General features: G+C 38.1%; 1 protein-coding gene across 12 annotated transcripts in view; it reads left to right on the top strand.

The window, feature by feature from the left end:
* The window catches only part of TCF4 (transcription factor 4), a 314,022-nt gene that overhangs the window by 262,794 nt on the left and 36,539 nt on the right, over positions 1–14,689 (top strand). For 10 of the 12 annotated variants that reach the window (XM_065406724.1, XM_065406730.1, XM_065406731.1 and 7 more), the window contains 3 exons: positions 978–1,083; positions 3,792–3,925; positions 9,116–9,248. In XM_065406724.1, coding sequence (XP_065262796.1) covers positions 978–1,083; positions 3,792–3,925; positions 9,116–9,248 — 373 coding nt within the window. Of the gene's footprint in view, positions 1–977; positions 1,084–3,791; positions 3,926–9,115; positions 9,253–14,689 lie in introns of all 12 variants that reach the window. The other 2 variants (XM_065406729.1, XM_065406736.1) reach the window with 1 other exon arrangement.

The following is a 14,689-nucleotide window of genomic DNA, read 5'->3' as shown; positions in this document are numbered from 1 at the left end:
AATGGAGGCAGGAAGGTATCCATTTTCATCAAGAAGATGACAGTGCTTCAGTCTTCCTGACCATCTGGAGAGAGGAACTTTTTAATCAGAAACAAAAAAATGAGGATTTAATATACATATATAATATATAAATTTAGCAAAAGAAAACTCAAAATTAAACTATACCTTATGAGTGCAGACTTTTTTTCTTTTATGTTGTTCTGGTTAACATAACAAGAAAATACAAGAACTATTTTTGTAAAACGCTAGTTACAGAACTCTCTCGTGTATTAGTAAACAAATGTAAGTAAATTAGTTTTTTGGCACAGATACTAAGTTTATTGCACACACAAATATAATAAGTACTAAAAAAGAAGGTTTTTTCTCCCTGATGCACACGCATGCTGTGTTGGTGGTCTTGTGTAGATCCAGGTTTTTAATAGTGCTTTCAAGCTGTTCTGCAAAGACCTAGTAACATGGGAATTTAATATCCCAAGATATGTTTATAATTTTCAGTGCCCTTGATAGTGCTGTTTTCTAAACTTCATTTTTGCATTTAGGGAACAAAGAGTTTGACTTCTCCACACTGCTTTCATTTTTGTCCTTAAATGTGTGAAAGCTGCATACTTTCATATAATAAATCAGTATTGTTTCATGTTCTCAATTCTTTCAAGCTCCGTAAGATACCAGGTCCAACATATGTTAGTTGTACAGAATATTTACAGCTAGAAATGGTTTGACAAACACCTCACAAATATTCTTGTCTAAGGCTGGAAAATGTCATACCTATGTTTCTTTTGAAGTTTAAAATTTATTTTCTCTTCACACAAATACTGAGATTTTTGTATTCCAAAAGAAGTATTGTGTAATGTTAGGAACTGATTTAGACCGAACAGGTAAATATTCAGTATTTCATTCCTGCTTCTTTTTTAAAGCAACATGCCTTGAAATATTTCAGTCGTTGCTGAAGGCATACTAAATTAATCCTTTTTCCTTAGGTTTATGCCCCATCAGCAAGCACTGCTGACTACAATAGGGATTCACCAGGTTATCCATCCTCAAAACCAGCAGCCAGCACTTTTCCTAGCTCCTTCTTCATGCAAGGTAAGATGCTACTTTCAAAGAGAAATATATTGTGCATACATTTCATGTATATATTTATTGACATATGCGTATTAGAGACATCATGGAATTTCATCCTGTGTGCTGTTATGTTACTATTAAAATGAAGACCTGTAATGCATAGACCATTATGGCTATGAGCATCTTGTTTTGATCCTGTAATGAAATATAATAATGAAATAACTTACTAGATTCTTATCATTTGAATTACTTTAGGCTTTCTTTTGAAAGAGTTTGTGTACATGCATATATATTATACATCTATTAAATACTCATAATATGCATGGGTACTTTGTGTATAAATCTGTGTCTATGTATGAGTGAGAGAATTTATAAAGTGTATAATATTTACAATACACAGCATAAAGCGTGTGTATATAATATATACTGTGTATTATAGCAACTTCTAAATCTGTTTTTAAATTAACTACATAGTGTCTCTCATTTTAAAATGTTAGTTTTTACATGTTCAGTGTTGTATATTGATAGTGTATTTCTTGCAATTACTCATACTTATAACCCATTGAAATAAAGTTCCAGGTAGCTTATTAGTTAAAAGTCCTGGAGTGAGTCAATGAAACAATCTATTTAGAAGTGTAGGACCCACATTTTGCCCTACTTAGGCAAAGATCACAGAGCCTGAGAACCACATTCAGGCCATGATCCTGTAAACAAATATGCATCTGCGTAACTTGATGCACATCTTGATATTTTCAGATATTTTCTGCTAAGAGTGTGCAGAAGTGTTTGCGGAAATGGGACTCTAATTTTCTGGGGTCCATCCTCCGCATCCAAAAAAAAATCTGATTCCATCTCACATCACTTTTAATGTGGCACATGGAGAGTACAGGTCTATACTTCACTTCCATTGAGTGACTAGACTAACCCACTGTGATCAAAAAGGAGTATTTCATGCTGGGACCTATAGTTTGTTTATATTACAGGTAGGGAACATAAGTAAGGATGTTCATATCTGGGGTTTTGGTTTCGTCCTATTACCGGGGTGCTGGAACAATTTGTATAGTGGGAGTGCTGAGAGCCATTGAACCAAACTGTAAATACTGTATATAATGGAAACCACTTCAAGCCAGGGGTGAGGCAGCACTCCTCGTTCCAGCACCTATACCTATTGCTATGTTTTACATTTAGTTTTGGGGTCAGGAAGAGAGGTAGAAGCCTAGCAGAGTAGCTGCGCAGCAAGCACAGCAGGAAATTGGAGTAGGTATAGGCCCCCGACAGGCTGAGCTATTGCCTTAAGAATAGGAAAAGAGCATTCATCCCATTAGGCTTGGATCTCAGCTATTTATGGAGTCAAAGGTTTGTAGGCTGCTCCACCACATCTGACTGTTAGACACAGCAAGTCACCATATCAGATGCTGCTCTTTCTACTTCCCAAACTCACTTGTTTCTGCTTTATACCTGTGTACCCCCAGCAGGGGATTTAAGGCAGCCCCCTCAATCAGTGGTAGTACAGTGGTTCTGTATCACCCCTCAAAAGAGAGAGACCATTACAAAGGGAGACAGGGATAAGAGAACATTATCATAGAGTCCCATTCTGTCAGTTCCCTGGAAGATGATTGGTTTATGCTGCAAAGACCTATGCCCTCTCCCTGTCTTGAACCAGAAAATGAGGGCATAGGTTGTAAACAATGAACCTGTGATCTGTGAATTTTCACAATTAAAATTTGAGAACAACCAATTATAGAATTTAATAAAGGTGAAACCCAAAGAGTTCTATACAAATTAAGCATTTGTAGAAACGAATAGAGGATGCTAACCTTTCTCTAATTTTTTTTAACTATCTGTTAGAGATTTATATTTGTGATATAAATCTCTGCTAAATTGGGATTCAGAATACCTATGAAAAGGTTATTATGCTTTGTTAAATGTTATGGGACTGTTCCATTAAAGAACAAAAAAACTTGATCATTATAGATTTACTCCCAAGGATCTAGTTAAATGTAAAAAGTGTGGTTAAGTAGGCTAGGCACCCCTTTAAGTGCTTGACTTGATTTAGGGGATAACTTCTACAAGTCAGAGATGCAGCCTGTATCTCATTGTATCACAATGGAGTCACCCAGAAGGCATAGGCATTTTTGGTGCAGAAATACAAAACGGCTTGTTTATTTGCAGAGGAAGTAATACCTCTCTAAGAACCAAAACCTCTTAATGACCCACCAAATCACCTGTGTGCAGGAAGTGTCGTCATTCAAAGGTTGTTAGACCACTCTAAATTCAGATTTAAACACTAATAGTTTATTTTATTTTGAAGCTCATATTTTGTCCCAGCTGAAATTTGTAGTAACTTGGGGAATATGTATTTAAGCTTGTGATAAAATGGCAGGAATAAAACTTTAGAAAAACTTTTAGCATCAGTTATGTGACTGACTTGAAATGATTCAAGATGATATTGTTATTCGCTGTTGCTCAGTTCAGCTTAATTTTTTATTAAGAGCATGCTTTTATGTTAAATTTGTGTAGCCCTTAGGAGACAAAAAGACAATATACAGCACTCCTTTTATGGCTGCTGTCTTATAATGTAAGCAATTAACCGACACAATGATACATTGCATATGCATCAAGCCCCATTAGGACAGTTATTTTAAAGTTTACAGGAAAACAAAACAAAACAATTATATAACCAAGATTTATGGCCTTCAGAGAAGCCACATTTTCTTTCTTTTCTACAGATGGTCATCACAGCAGTGACCCATGGAGCTCCTCCAGTGGGATGAATCAGCCTGGTTATGGAGGAATGTTGGGCAATTCTTCTCATATTCCACAGTCTAGCAGCTACTGCAGCCTGCATCCACATGACCGTTTGGTAAGTTAACCTTCTAATGCACATGAGTACATGTATGGAGAGAGAGAATACATAACGGCATGATGTGGGACAAAGGGTTTATTGATACTCATTTGGGATGACCTGCATAAGTCACTCATAGCTTTGCCACTTGAGAAGAAAGTGCCCATACCAAGCTCATGTCACTAAGATGTTTTTATTGACCCACAGTGTAAACTCATGCCACATATTTTACAAAATAAGTATCTCTCAAGTGATGGATTATACATTCCTCCATCTGCAAAGCTTGATACCTTAGTTATCATTGTGCAAACCTCTAAAATTGCCTAAAATAGTTTTCTGTGGAAACTGTTTCCGTTATAAGGTCTTATGTACCTATCAGCGCTGGAAGCATATAACTTATATCATTGGAAAGTTGGCAGCCAATCTTCCTATCAGGTAGTATAAAACTCCTGGGTCTATCCCTGAAGAATCATAAGATATCAGAACTTTACATTGTCCATTCTACACGATATACCAACATAATTCTGGAGAGGAAGTTGCGGTGGAGGATTAGGAAGAAGGAAGTCGTTTCTCATAGGTTGTTCTTTTAGATTAAGTCTCTGTGGAAATTAATTAGTTAGTGAAATGAGCGAAGTTTTATGTTCCTCACATGGACATCACTCTGTCTATTCCTTATTTTGCAAAAATATTTTTAAATATTGTAATAAATATTAGTGGAACACCATGCTATTCCTTCATTGCTTTGTCAACACAGAAGCAGTTTGGTAGTACTAATTCAGACTGTGATATTTGATTAGACCAAAAAGAGAACTGCATAGACATTGTGCACAGCTTTGGGAATATTCCCCTAACATCATAGCTGAGCTGATGCTGTACACAAACAACAGAATCCTGTCGACTCCCACTTCATTAGAAACACAAGGGAAAGTATACTGGGCAAAGCGAAATGATGAGACTGGTGAAGAGAGATGCTTTTCCCCCCCCCAAACTTGTAAATTATTTCAGCTACAGAGAGAGAAACTTTTTTTCTAATTTATTTCCATGTGACCATCATAGGTTCAACTGAGACACATTATTGGGTTTAAATGCAGATTTTACTTATCAGAGACTATGAAAAAGGAGCCAAGGGTACAGGAGAAAAGATAGATATTGGTTTTAGGTGAACTAGGCTAAATTTTGGAGGAGTTTGGCTGTCCATAAAACTTACCATCGACTTCTTTTTAGCTAGAAAATGGTATGCTTCTTATTGTAACTGAGTTGTCTTTAGGGGGGGAAAACCATAGGATTAAAATACAGGTTTGTGAATTTAGTTTTGTGAACTGAAAAAAATAGTTCAAGAACTTCCCAAAACATCAAACTTCACACGGTTAATAAATCCCTAGTTACAACCAATATAAAATAGCAGCTCAGCCATGTCTATTGAATGTGCATAATATGAGAAAAAATATTTTTAAAAAAAAATTGAATGCGTCTTTAAACAAAAATAAGTTTAATCTGATCTGGGACCATGTGCTGATATTCGTTAATCATAAATGTATGGTTCTTGCATGGTGTCGTTACATTACATAAGGTTGTTTGAATGGCCTTGTTTCTTTCAAGTTTAGCCCTAATGTTAAATCTTTGGTTGATAAGGCTCGGCTTTGGGATAGTGACAACATCTTTGTAATGGTCTGTACAGTAAATCAATGATCGGTACTCTCAACCGTAACATCAATGATAGGTACTCTCAACCGTAACATCAATGATAGGTACTCTCAACCGTAACACCTTCCAAATGTAGTTTTTATCTGGGAATTACTATTTGGCCTAATTGTCAGAGGTGATGAGCACCCAGAGCTAGATTCACTATGGAAATTAGGAGTGGTGACACGCAGCCTTGCCAAGCATATCTTTTAGGTGTCTAGAAAATCACTGTGATTCAGAAAGTATGAATTAGGCTTTGAGGCTCCTTATACGATAAATGGAAGGAGATAGGCACCTCAAAATGGAAGTCACAAAAAACAGCATTTTAGGTGACACCCCACCTAAGCTAGCCAATGGGAGATACCAAAGAGAGGGTTTCTGTCTCAAGCCCTACCCTTCTTAGGGAGATAAGTGCCTAAATCAAGGCTACAGGGAGGTGCCTCCCTCTGCTTAGGATTCTCATCAGCAAACCCTCTGTTGACACACGGGACTGAAGTCGTTTTTGCAAGAAGCAGGCAGGGAAGAAGAACAATAACTTTTAGCCCAGTAGTTTGAACACTCAGCAGGGATGTGGGAGGCCCTCAGTTCAAGTTCCCTCTTTGCCTGAAGTGGGAGAAGGCATTTGAACAGGACTATACTAACTCTCAGGATATTCCCTCTGTTTGTCCTGTTGAAGCTGTTCCACTCTGGATAAATTGGGGCAGCCCCAGTAACCAGTCCCCCTGATCCAGTAACTTTTTAAATTACTAATTCACAGTTCTTGTGTGGGGCCTGAATCGGTAGGTGAGCTCTGAACATGCTTACGATTGAGCCCTGCGGGTGAGTTATGCAGAGGAGAGCCTATTTTCCCATCGCTTTGGGGCTGAGGTGTCCGGATGTGTAGAGTGAAGCAGCAGGATGTGTGCGTGCTCAGAGGCAGAAACATAAAACACCTAGGGAAAATTTACTGCAGAAATTTTGGTGCTGAGCTAGGTGAGGCACCTACAGTGTTCGGTGGCAGCTGAGCAGGGACTTTGTGGATCCCAGTGGAGCATAATTCTGGGATTTAGGCACCTAAAGTGGCAGTTAGGAGCCTAAGTCCTTTTGTGAATCTAGACCCCGGAGCTCCCATTGACATCAATGTGAGTTGCAAGTGCTCAGCACTTCTGAACCTTGGGTCCATATTATTTATTGTCCAGCTTCTCTATATTAGCAAGGTCTTCTGTGCCTAAGGTAGCACAGAGGGGAGGCATTGGTATTTTAATTGCTGCCCTATATGATTTCTACTGGGACAAAAGTGGGAGGTCAGCACCTTTAGTATATGCAGAGACTGTTGAGGAAAGCCAGAATGACTTCAGTTCAAGCTGTACAAGCTCTGGAATTGTTAGTTAACTGGTGATACTGCAGTGCCAATACAGACAGCACAAAAAGAATAGTTGCTGTTTATTATTTCTATTTTCTCATGGATTATATTTTTTGTTTGTTTGATTTAATTGTTGCTAAGAATGAAGAGTACAGTTTCCTCGTCAAATTACATACATTTTAAGGCAGATCCCATGTTTGTGCTAAAATATTTGGTAGTATCTCTTTGATGTTTTCCCCCTGAGAAATGATAAAATCTTACTTGCTGATAATGAAGCACCATTTTTGTGTGGGTGTCATGGAACAGAACTCAGCAAGGGTCATGGCATTACTCAGATTTAGACTGTTATCCTAAACAATCACTGTTTACTGATTTGTGAGCAATGTGACAAACTCTCTTAATCCATGTTAACTTCAGCCAGTTGGACTATGAGTTGCTATCCTAGGGTAGTTTATGTGTGAGTCAAAGCCTGAAATCTTTATTCAGACTTTACTCAGACAAAACCCCTGTTAGACTCAATTGAAGTTCTGACTGCGTAAGGAATGTAGGTTTTGGCTATATAACTGTATGATGTGCTTATGTCCTTAAGTACCAAGTATTTGGTACTTAAATATCAAAAGTACCATAAAAGTAATAGAATAATAAAAAATAAGAGAGAGACAATGTTGTGGCCCAGATTTTATTTTTGGCCATCCTGTGCTTGGTGTAGGACCCTATATAGGGGTAGAGCACAAAGATGGCTTTATGCTACTTTTATATTCCCCTGATCCAGGGGTTGTTTTAATTTATTCCCAGCTGCCCAAGGAGCCACTGCAGCAACCAGGGATTACCAAGGCATAGTGACACCCTCTTTTTCTTAGGGCTAAAAGATGACAATGTTCTAGGGATTGTCTGCACACACAGACCACAAATAGACCTGCCATCAATGCATCACCCATGGAGTCTTGGATACTTTGATTCACCAGCTTTATAGTGCATCTCCAAGCAGCAGGGGTAGACAATTTGGCTCATTAGATCAACTAGTCTATCTCGGTGATGGCTTGTTTCCATACAGAATATATTCTAGTGCTTTTTCAGGTCTAGTTTTAAATATCACAAGGTTATGCGGATTCTATAACTTCCTTCAGGAGACTATTTCTCCAACTAATAGATATCACTGTCACCAAGTGTTTCCTGGTATGCAGCATACATTTTCTTTCTTAATTTCATCCTATAGTATCAGAGTTTATGAACCTTCCTGCATAGATATCTGAGTAGAAAAAATTACTCATTCCTTTATACACATGACAACAAGACCTGTTCCTTTAGGTGAAATACTGTAACAATCCTAGAGACTAACAAATTTATTTGAGCATAAGCTTTCGTGGGCTACAGCCCACTTCTTCGGATGCACAGAATGGAACATATATTGAGAAGATATATATATACACATACAGAGAGCATGAAAAGGTGGGAGTTGTCTTACCAACTCTGAGAGGCCAATTAAGTAAGAGAAAAAAAACTTTTGAAGTGATAATCAAATTAGCCCAGTATAGACAGTTTGATAAGAAGTGTGAGAATACTTACAAGGGGAGATAGATTCAATGTTTGTAATGGCTCAGCCATTCCCAGTCCTTATTCAAGCCTAAGTTGATTGTATCTAGTTTGCATATCAATTCCAGCTCAGCTGTTTCTCGTTGGAGTCTGTTTTTGAAGCTTTTCTGTTGCAAAATTGCCACCCGCAGGTCTGTCATTGAATGACCAGACAGGTTAAAGTGTTCTCCTACTGGTTTTTGAATGTTATGATTCCTGATGTCAGATTTGTGTCCATTAATTCTTTTGCGTAGAGACTGTCTGGTTTGGCCAATGTACATGGCAGAGGGGCATTGCTGGCACATTGCTGGCCTCTCAGAGTTGGTAAGACAACTCCCACCTTTTCATGCTCTCTGTATGTGTATATATATCTCCTCAATATGTGTTCCATTCTATGCATCCGAAGAAGTGGGCTGTAGCCCACGAAAGCTTATGCTCAAATAAATTTGTTAATCTCTAAGGTGCCACAAGTACTCCTGTTCTTTTTGCGATACAGACTAACACGGCTGCTACTCTGAAACCTGTAACAATCCTGAATTAAGTGATCCAGACAGCCTGCCTTTCATGCTTTATTATTTAAATTGTTCCACTTTTTATACTTTCTGCTACAGAGCTACCCATCACACTCCTCAGCAGACATCAATTCCAGTCTTCCTCCGATGTCCACTTTCCACCGTAGTGGTACAAATCATTACAATGCATCTTCCTGCACGCCACCTGCTAATGGAACAGACAGTATAATGGGTGAGTTGCAAAGAGATCTCCATATGAATATGAATACAGCATTTCTCTCTTTCATTTATCTCTCCTGGCATCTCATCTGCTTTGGTGCAGTATATCGGTACTGAACCTTTCTGTTTTAAGAATTTTAAAATTTATTTCCTAATATATTCGATACATTAGAAGAAAACTTTCTTCCAATATGTGTCCAGAAAGATTATAAATATAATAGAAATGTGATTTAAATAAATATATTGTACCTGACCTATTGCCTTCCTTACTCATATTTTTTAATATTTTCTCTCAGTTATTTAAGTGTCTAAATATAGCATTTAATCCTGTAAAGCACTTTGGTTTAAAGTTTGTACTGAAGACACTACACAAACTAGGCGCCTGATGCTGTTGGCTTTGAAGTCGATGGGAAGTCAAATTTTATTGAATTAAGCTCCCCCTTTAATTGCATACAGTTCCTTGTGAACTGATACTTCACTCAATATATTTTAATGTTCATCCCCTTCAATTTTTTATTTGATTTCCACACAGTGTGGTAGAAATCAGTGATGGCAGCATGTTTGTGTAATAAGAAGAGAGCCTTCTTTTCTGATGTTACTGATATTTTTGTAACAACCTCTGTAAATTAATAACATACATCTGTATACTTTCTTAAATATTTGACATATTCTGGTTCAGACTTAAATACAGGAAATAAAGAAATATTGGCTTGCCTGTATCACAAAGAACAAATAAAGCTAATTAAATACTTGGTAACTCGGGAACACATAGTTTGACACATGTTTCAGATTACACACATGATTCGGTATAAAATGACTTTAAGCAGGACTAATGCAGTAAGAATGGAGGGTGAGTTCAAGTATTAACACATGGGCATCATATTTTTCAAGGTCTCTAAACAAAGGAAAAATTTAATAGTCTCTTCTTCATTTGTCACTGTCTGAGATAATTGTATCCCTTTACAGTATAGGATTTCTGTGCTCAATCTTCCCATTCCATTGAGAAGTCTTCTTTTACAATGAGTTCCTTGCTTTTTTGTGAGCATGACATACAAAAATCATTATCTCACAAAGAGTCCGATAGCACCAGATTTAATGCATCGAACTTCTGTGTCTGGTTTTGTAATAGCCTTAAAGATAACAATATAGGAGCTCAGAACATTCGGGGAATGGAATTTGAATATATTTCATTTTGAATCCAGTCTTCAGGCCCTAAGCAGACGGTTTCTGAATTGGCCACCCATACTCACATTGACTAGTAATTTACTACTGGTGCAGGTCAAAATTTTCTAAATTTAAAATTTTCAACTAGCATTTTTGATGAAAATTCAATTTTTGACTAAAGCCCTAAAAATTTGCAACAAAATATTTTCAGGCTTTTTAACCCACTGTACTTACTATGTGGCTAGTCCCATTGAGCTACCAAGCAAAATCAGGTCCAGCAAGTGCTTGAGTATCCCTAAAACGTATTCTTGACAGCAAACAGAACTATTTATTGCTAGTAAATTCCATATATCTAGAAGAGACACTTTTGTAATTAATATTACTTGTGCAGTTAAGATCAGCTGTGTTCAGAAGAAGACCTGTGCTCTTTCTGAACAGCATTGGGTAAAATAAATTTTCTGAATAGAATACATGACAACATTGATTAGAAATGATGTTTAATCCTATGCATAGTATTGCCGAGGTCCAAAGCTATGCAATTTTTAAGCAACCAGTTATTAAGATAGATTTAATACAGTATATGATAAGATTACTTCAGAATACCTGTCTGATTCATGTATTAATCCTCCTTGCTACTTTGACTTCTAATGACATGTTTCTATTACATGATGCATTGCAATATACAGCTTTTCTAGTAGTAACTTTGTGTGTGTTTCCCCTTGAGACCTCGGATTCACATTAATTTTGCTATTAGAGCAGTCACATAATACTGCATTTTATTTTTTTACAAGATTGTAAAGCTTCCAGATCCAGTGAAGTGATGAATAGTCACATAGCTCAAGAGGAATATGAATATTATCCAATAATGTCAATACTTCATAGTTTGGGAAGTCCATCAACTATAAATATCGAGTTGAGCTAAGTTTTCTTTCTACACAAAATCATAACTTCCATTCTACCTTCATATTAAGTGCTGTCCAATCAAAAAGAGCATGATTTTATAAGTTTGGATTCTAGTGTAAGATGTCTGGATTCTTTAATGGAATGCTTTATTATAGATGTGCATCCAGTGTCCTGTCAGTTACATTGACTAGGTGTTCTAGATCTAATTATAGCTATTGAGATACAGGTGCCTGGGAATTTATTCAAAGAATCCAAGATTTTCAGTCTCAATCACAGAAGTTAGAAATGGAAAAGAACTACTTCATCATCTTGTACATCCCACTGCCCGTACAGGATTGTTCCTACAGGAACTTGATGAGAGGTTTCTAAGGGGTTAAGTATAACATTGTGTATATATATTCTTCAGAATAGTTAGGATACCCACACCATGAATCCCTCCATCACTGGGTAGAAAAAGACTTTCATATTCTCTTTATTATATTAGCAGAGGTATGTTAAGTAGAAGTATAGCTCAAAATTAGAGCAATAACATTTGCTACTCATTTTCAAATCCAGTTGTAAAATAGAGGAGTCCTAAGCTTCCAAGCTGGCATTTTCTCCCTCATCCTGCCTAAACTTGGTCACAGTATCAAAGGAGCTCTACCTCCCTCAAACAGAGAGTCAAAATCCATGGACTATAGCATTTCCAAGATATCAGTCTCTTCATTCTAGCCAGCCTCTCTGACGGCAACAGCACCAGCTTCCTACCTGTCTAAGCAATGGCCCTTATTGCTGGCAGGGCAAGGAAACACCAGTGAAGTTGTGTTGTTACTTAGCAATCTATTAGCAACTCACATGCATGTTAGGGCTGTGTTCTGAGATTGATATTTGTATTCAAATCAATCTAATTTGGGGAAAATAAGAACTGACTCAAATTTTTGTCCATCATGCTAACTGAATCTAACCCTTTATCCAGGTTCAGAGTCATTTGACTATTTCAGCCAGTGAAGCCCAGACAACAAATATTTCAAACAAATCATCCTCCTCTAAATTTCAGCGAGAGCCTCGTACCATCCCCGGGTCTCAGGTGTCCAGAATGCCTTCATCCTTTGGGCCTATTAATGATTACAGAGACCTAGCAACAACAGTAACACTAAACACTAAAATTGAAAACTTTGTGAAGGTACTCATGCCATTCACTCGCCTTCCATCACATGTCATTCCTCCTCCTTGTCATTCTGCTATGGTTACATCCATGTTTCTATCCCTGTACTGACAATCCCAATCTGATTTGACTAAGGTTACATCTGCACTACAAACTAGGGGTCGGATTCCCCTGCTGGTGTACCCATACTTGTGCTAGCTCAGAGCTACGCTGCTATTTATACTCATACAAGCTTGATGAGAGGTAGTGTATATATACGTGAGCAGGGGAATCATTGTACGGCTATGCCGAAAGAAGGACAGGAAACATTTGGCATGGGTTTAATCAGGCCGCAACATTATTATTAGATGTCTGGGACTACCCAGCAGATAAAAGTGTGCAGTGCAGGTAACCCCATGTTTATTCCGTAATTACCAAGGGGGCTTTTACCAGCTCCCCCTCTTTTCCCATCCAGGTCCCTCAAGCATATCCATTGCTGGGACCTTACCATACCTGGGGGGGCTCCCACCAGCTCCCCCTCTTTTTCCCTCCAGATCCCTCCAACAAATCCATTGCTGGGACCTTACCATCCACCACCACCCACCTCGTAGGAGGGTTAAGACGGGCTATAAGAATGGGTGGCTGGCTCCTTGCCATACCAATCATAGGAGTCCCCAACTGACCCCCGTTTGTTCCTTTAATGAACACCTCTTTTTTAAGTCCTTCTGCTTCAGTCTTGGTCCATTTAAAAAGGAAGGCTTTAGACACCGAGCTGCCCCTTTTAAACCTGCATTCCCAGTGGATGAGTCAGCAACCACGCTGACCCCTTTTTGCAGCAGTTTTCATCTTCCCACCCCCACACACCCCCACAAGGCATAAAGCACAGTTCCCTTCACTCGGCCAGCCAAATCCCCCCACACCCCCACCCCCGATTAAAGGTGCAGGGTGGTCACACGCCTAGGTCATAGTGTGAATGTAGCCTAAATATACGAGAGAGTGTTTTGGGCACTCTCAGGTATACACTGGAACTACCAATAAATACCAGCATTAATTTAAGTTCCAATGAATATTAGAAAAATATATCCATGCTAAAGCTCATACATTCATCAAGATGGACTTGGAGGTGTAAGGATGAAAACAGGGCCATAAGGATAAGCATTCCCTGTCTTCTTCCCCTGCTTTCCCATTTAGAGCAGGAGCTTGTCTTATTTGTATGAGGTGCTTTGTTTTGTTTTGTTTTCTAACAGAAACCATTATTGACCAGGTGTGGTTTTATTCAGCTAGATAAGGGCAGTACTTTTAGTTTTGGATCCACATATAAATGAATCAGCCCCAATGTTTGTTTCCCAAAATGTCTGGGAAAACACATTCTTAGGGGAATTTTTCTTGTGACCCCACCCCAAAGCATAGCCCTAGTGCACCTCCTTATTTTTCAAATAGCATTCTTCTATGTAGGGCACCACTTAAGATACCAGTGTTTTTTCTTTACAGAAGCTGGAGTTACATTCCAGTTGTTTAAGCATCCCAATTTCATTGCATACCAAAACAATCAAATAAAGCTACCTCATGTATATCATCAATGTGAAATTAATTATATGTAATATATTACATTTTTAATAATTACTTTATATTTTAATGAATGAAAAAGGAGTAAGCTTGTTAGGGAAAGAACAATAATGCGGGTCACCTGCTTATCTGGGATGCCATGAGTTAACTGCTCCTTTCCTCTTGTACAATTTGGTGTCTGTCCTACATCTAGGGATTGTCAAGACAATCTCTGTGGGCTTGGTCCTTTTACCCCTGAAGTCCATGGGGCTCAATGTGCTAAGCAGACCCCCAGCTGCTATCAGACCACAGACCATACTGAACCTCTTATTAGGACCTTATGTACTCCTAAAGCAATTAGCCATATCTGTTTTCACTTACTCCCTTAAGGGTAGAGATTTTCTTGTCACCCATAATTTTCAATCAGCACTTACATCGCCATACCAGCTAAACAAAAGATAAGTTTACATTTAAACAAAATGCTAATTTATTTGAGAAATAGAAAGAAATACACAATAGCTCCATTTATTTAGAGTAATCTCAGGCCTGGTCTACACCTAACACTTAGGTCAACTTAGTTATGTTGCTATGGGATGTGAATTTTTCACACCCCTGAGCATTGTAGTTAAACCAACATAAACCCTATATTAGACACCACTAGGGTGACAGGGGAGTTCTTCTGTCAACCTAGGTACCGCCTGTCAAGGATTTACTACAGT

Source organism: Emys orbicularis, chromosome 6 (assembly GCF_028017835.1).
Source record: "Emys orbicularis isolate rEmyOrb1 chromosome 6, rEmyOrb1.hap1, whole genome shotgun sequence".
Lineage (NCBI taxonomy): Eukaryota > Metazoa > Chordata > Testudines > Emydidae > Emys > Emys orbicularis.
This window is presented reverse-complemented; position numbering and strand designations above follow the sequence as displayed.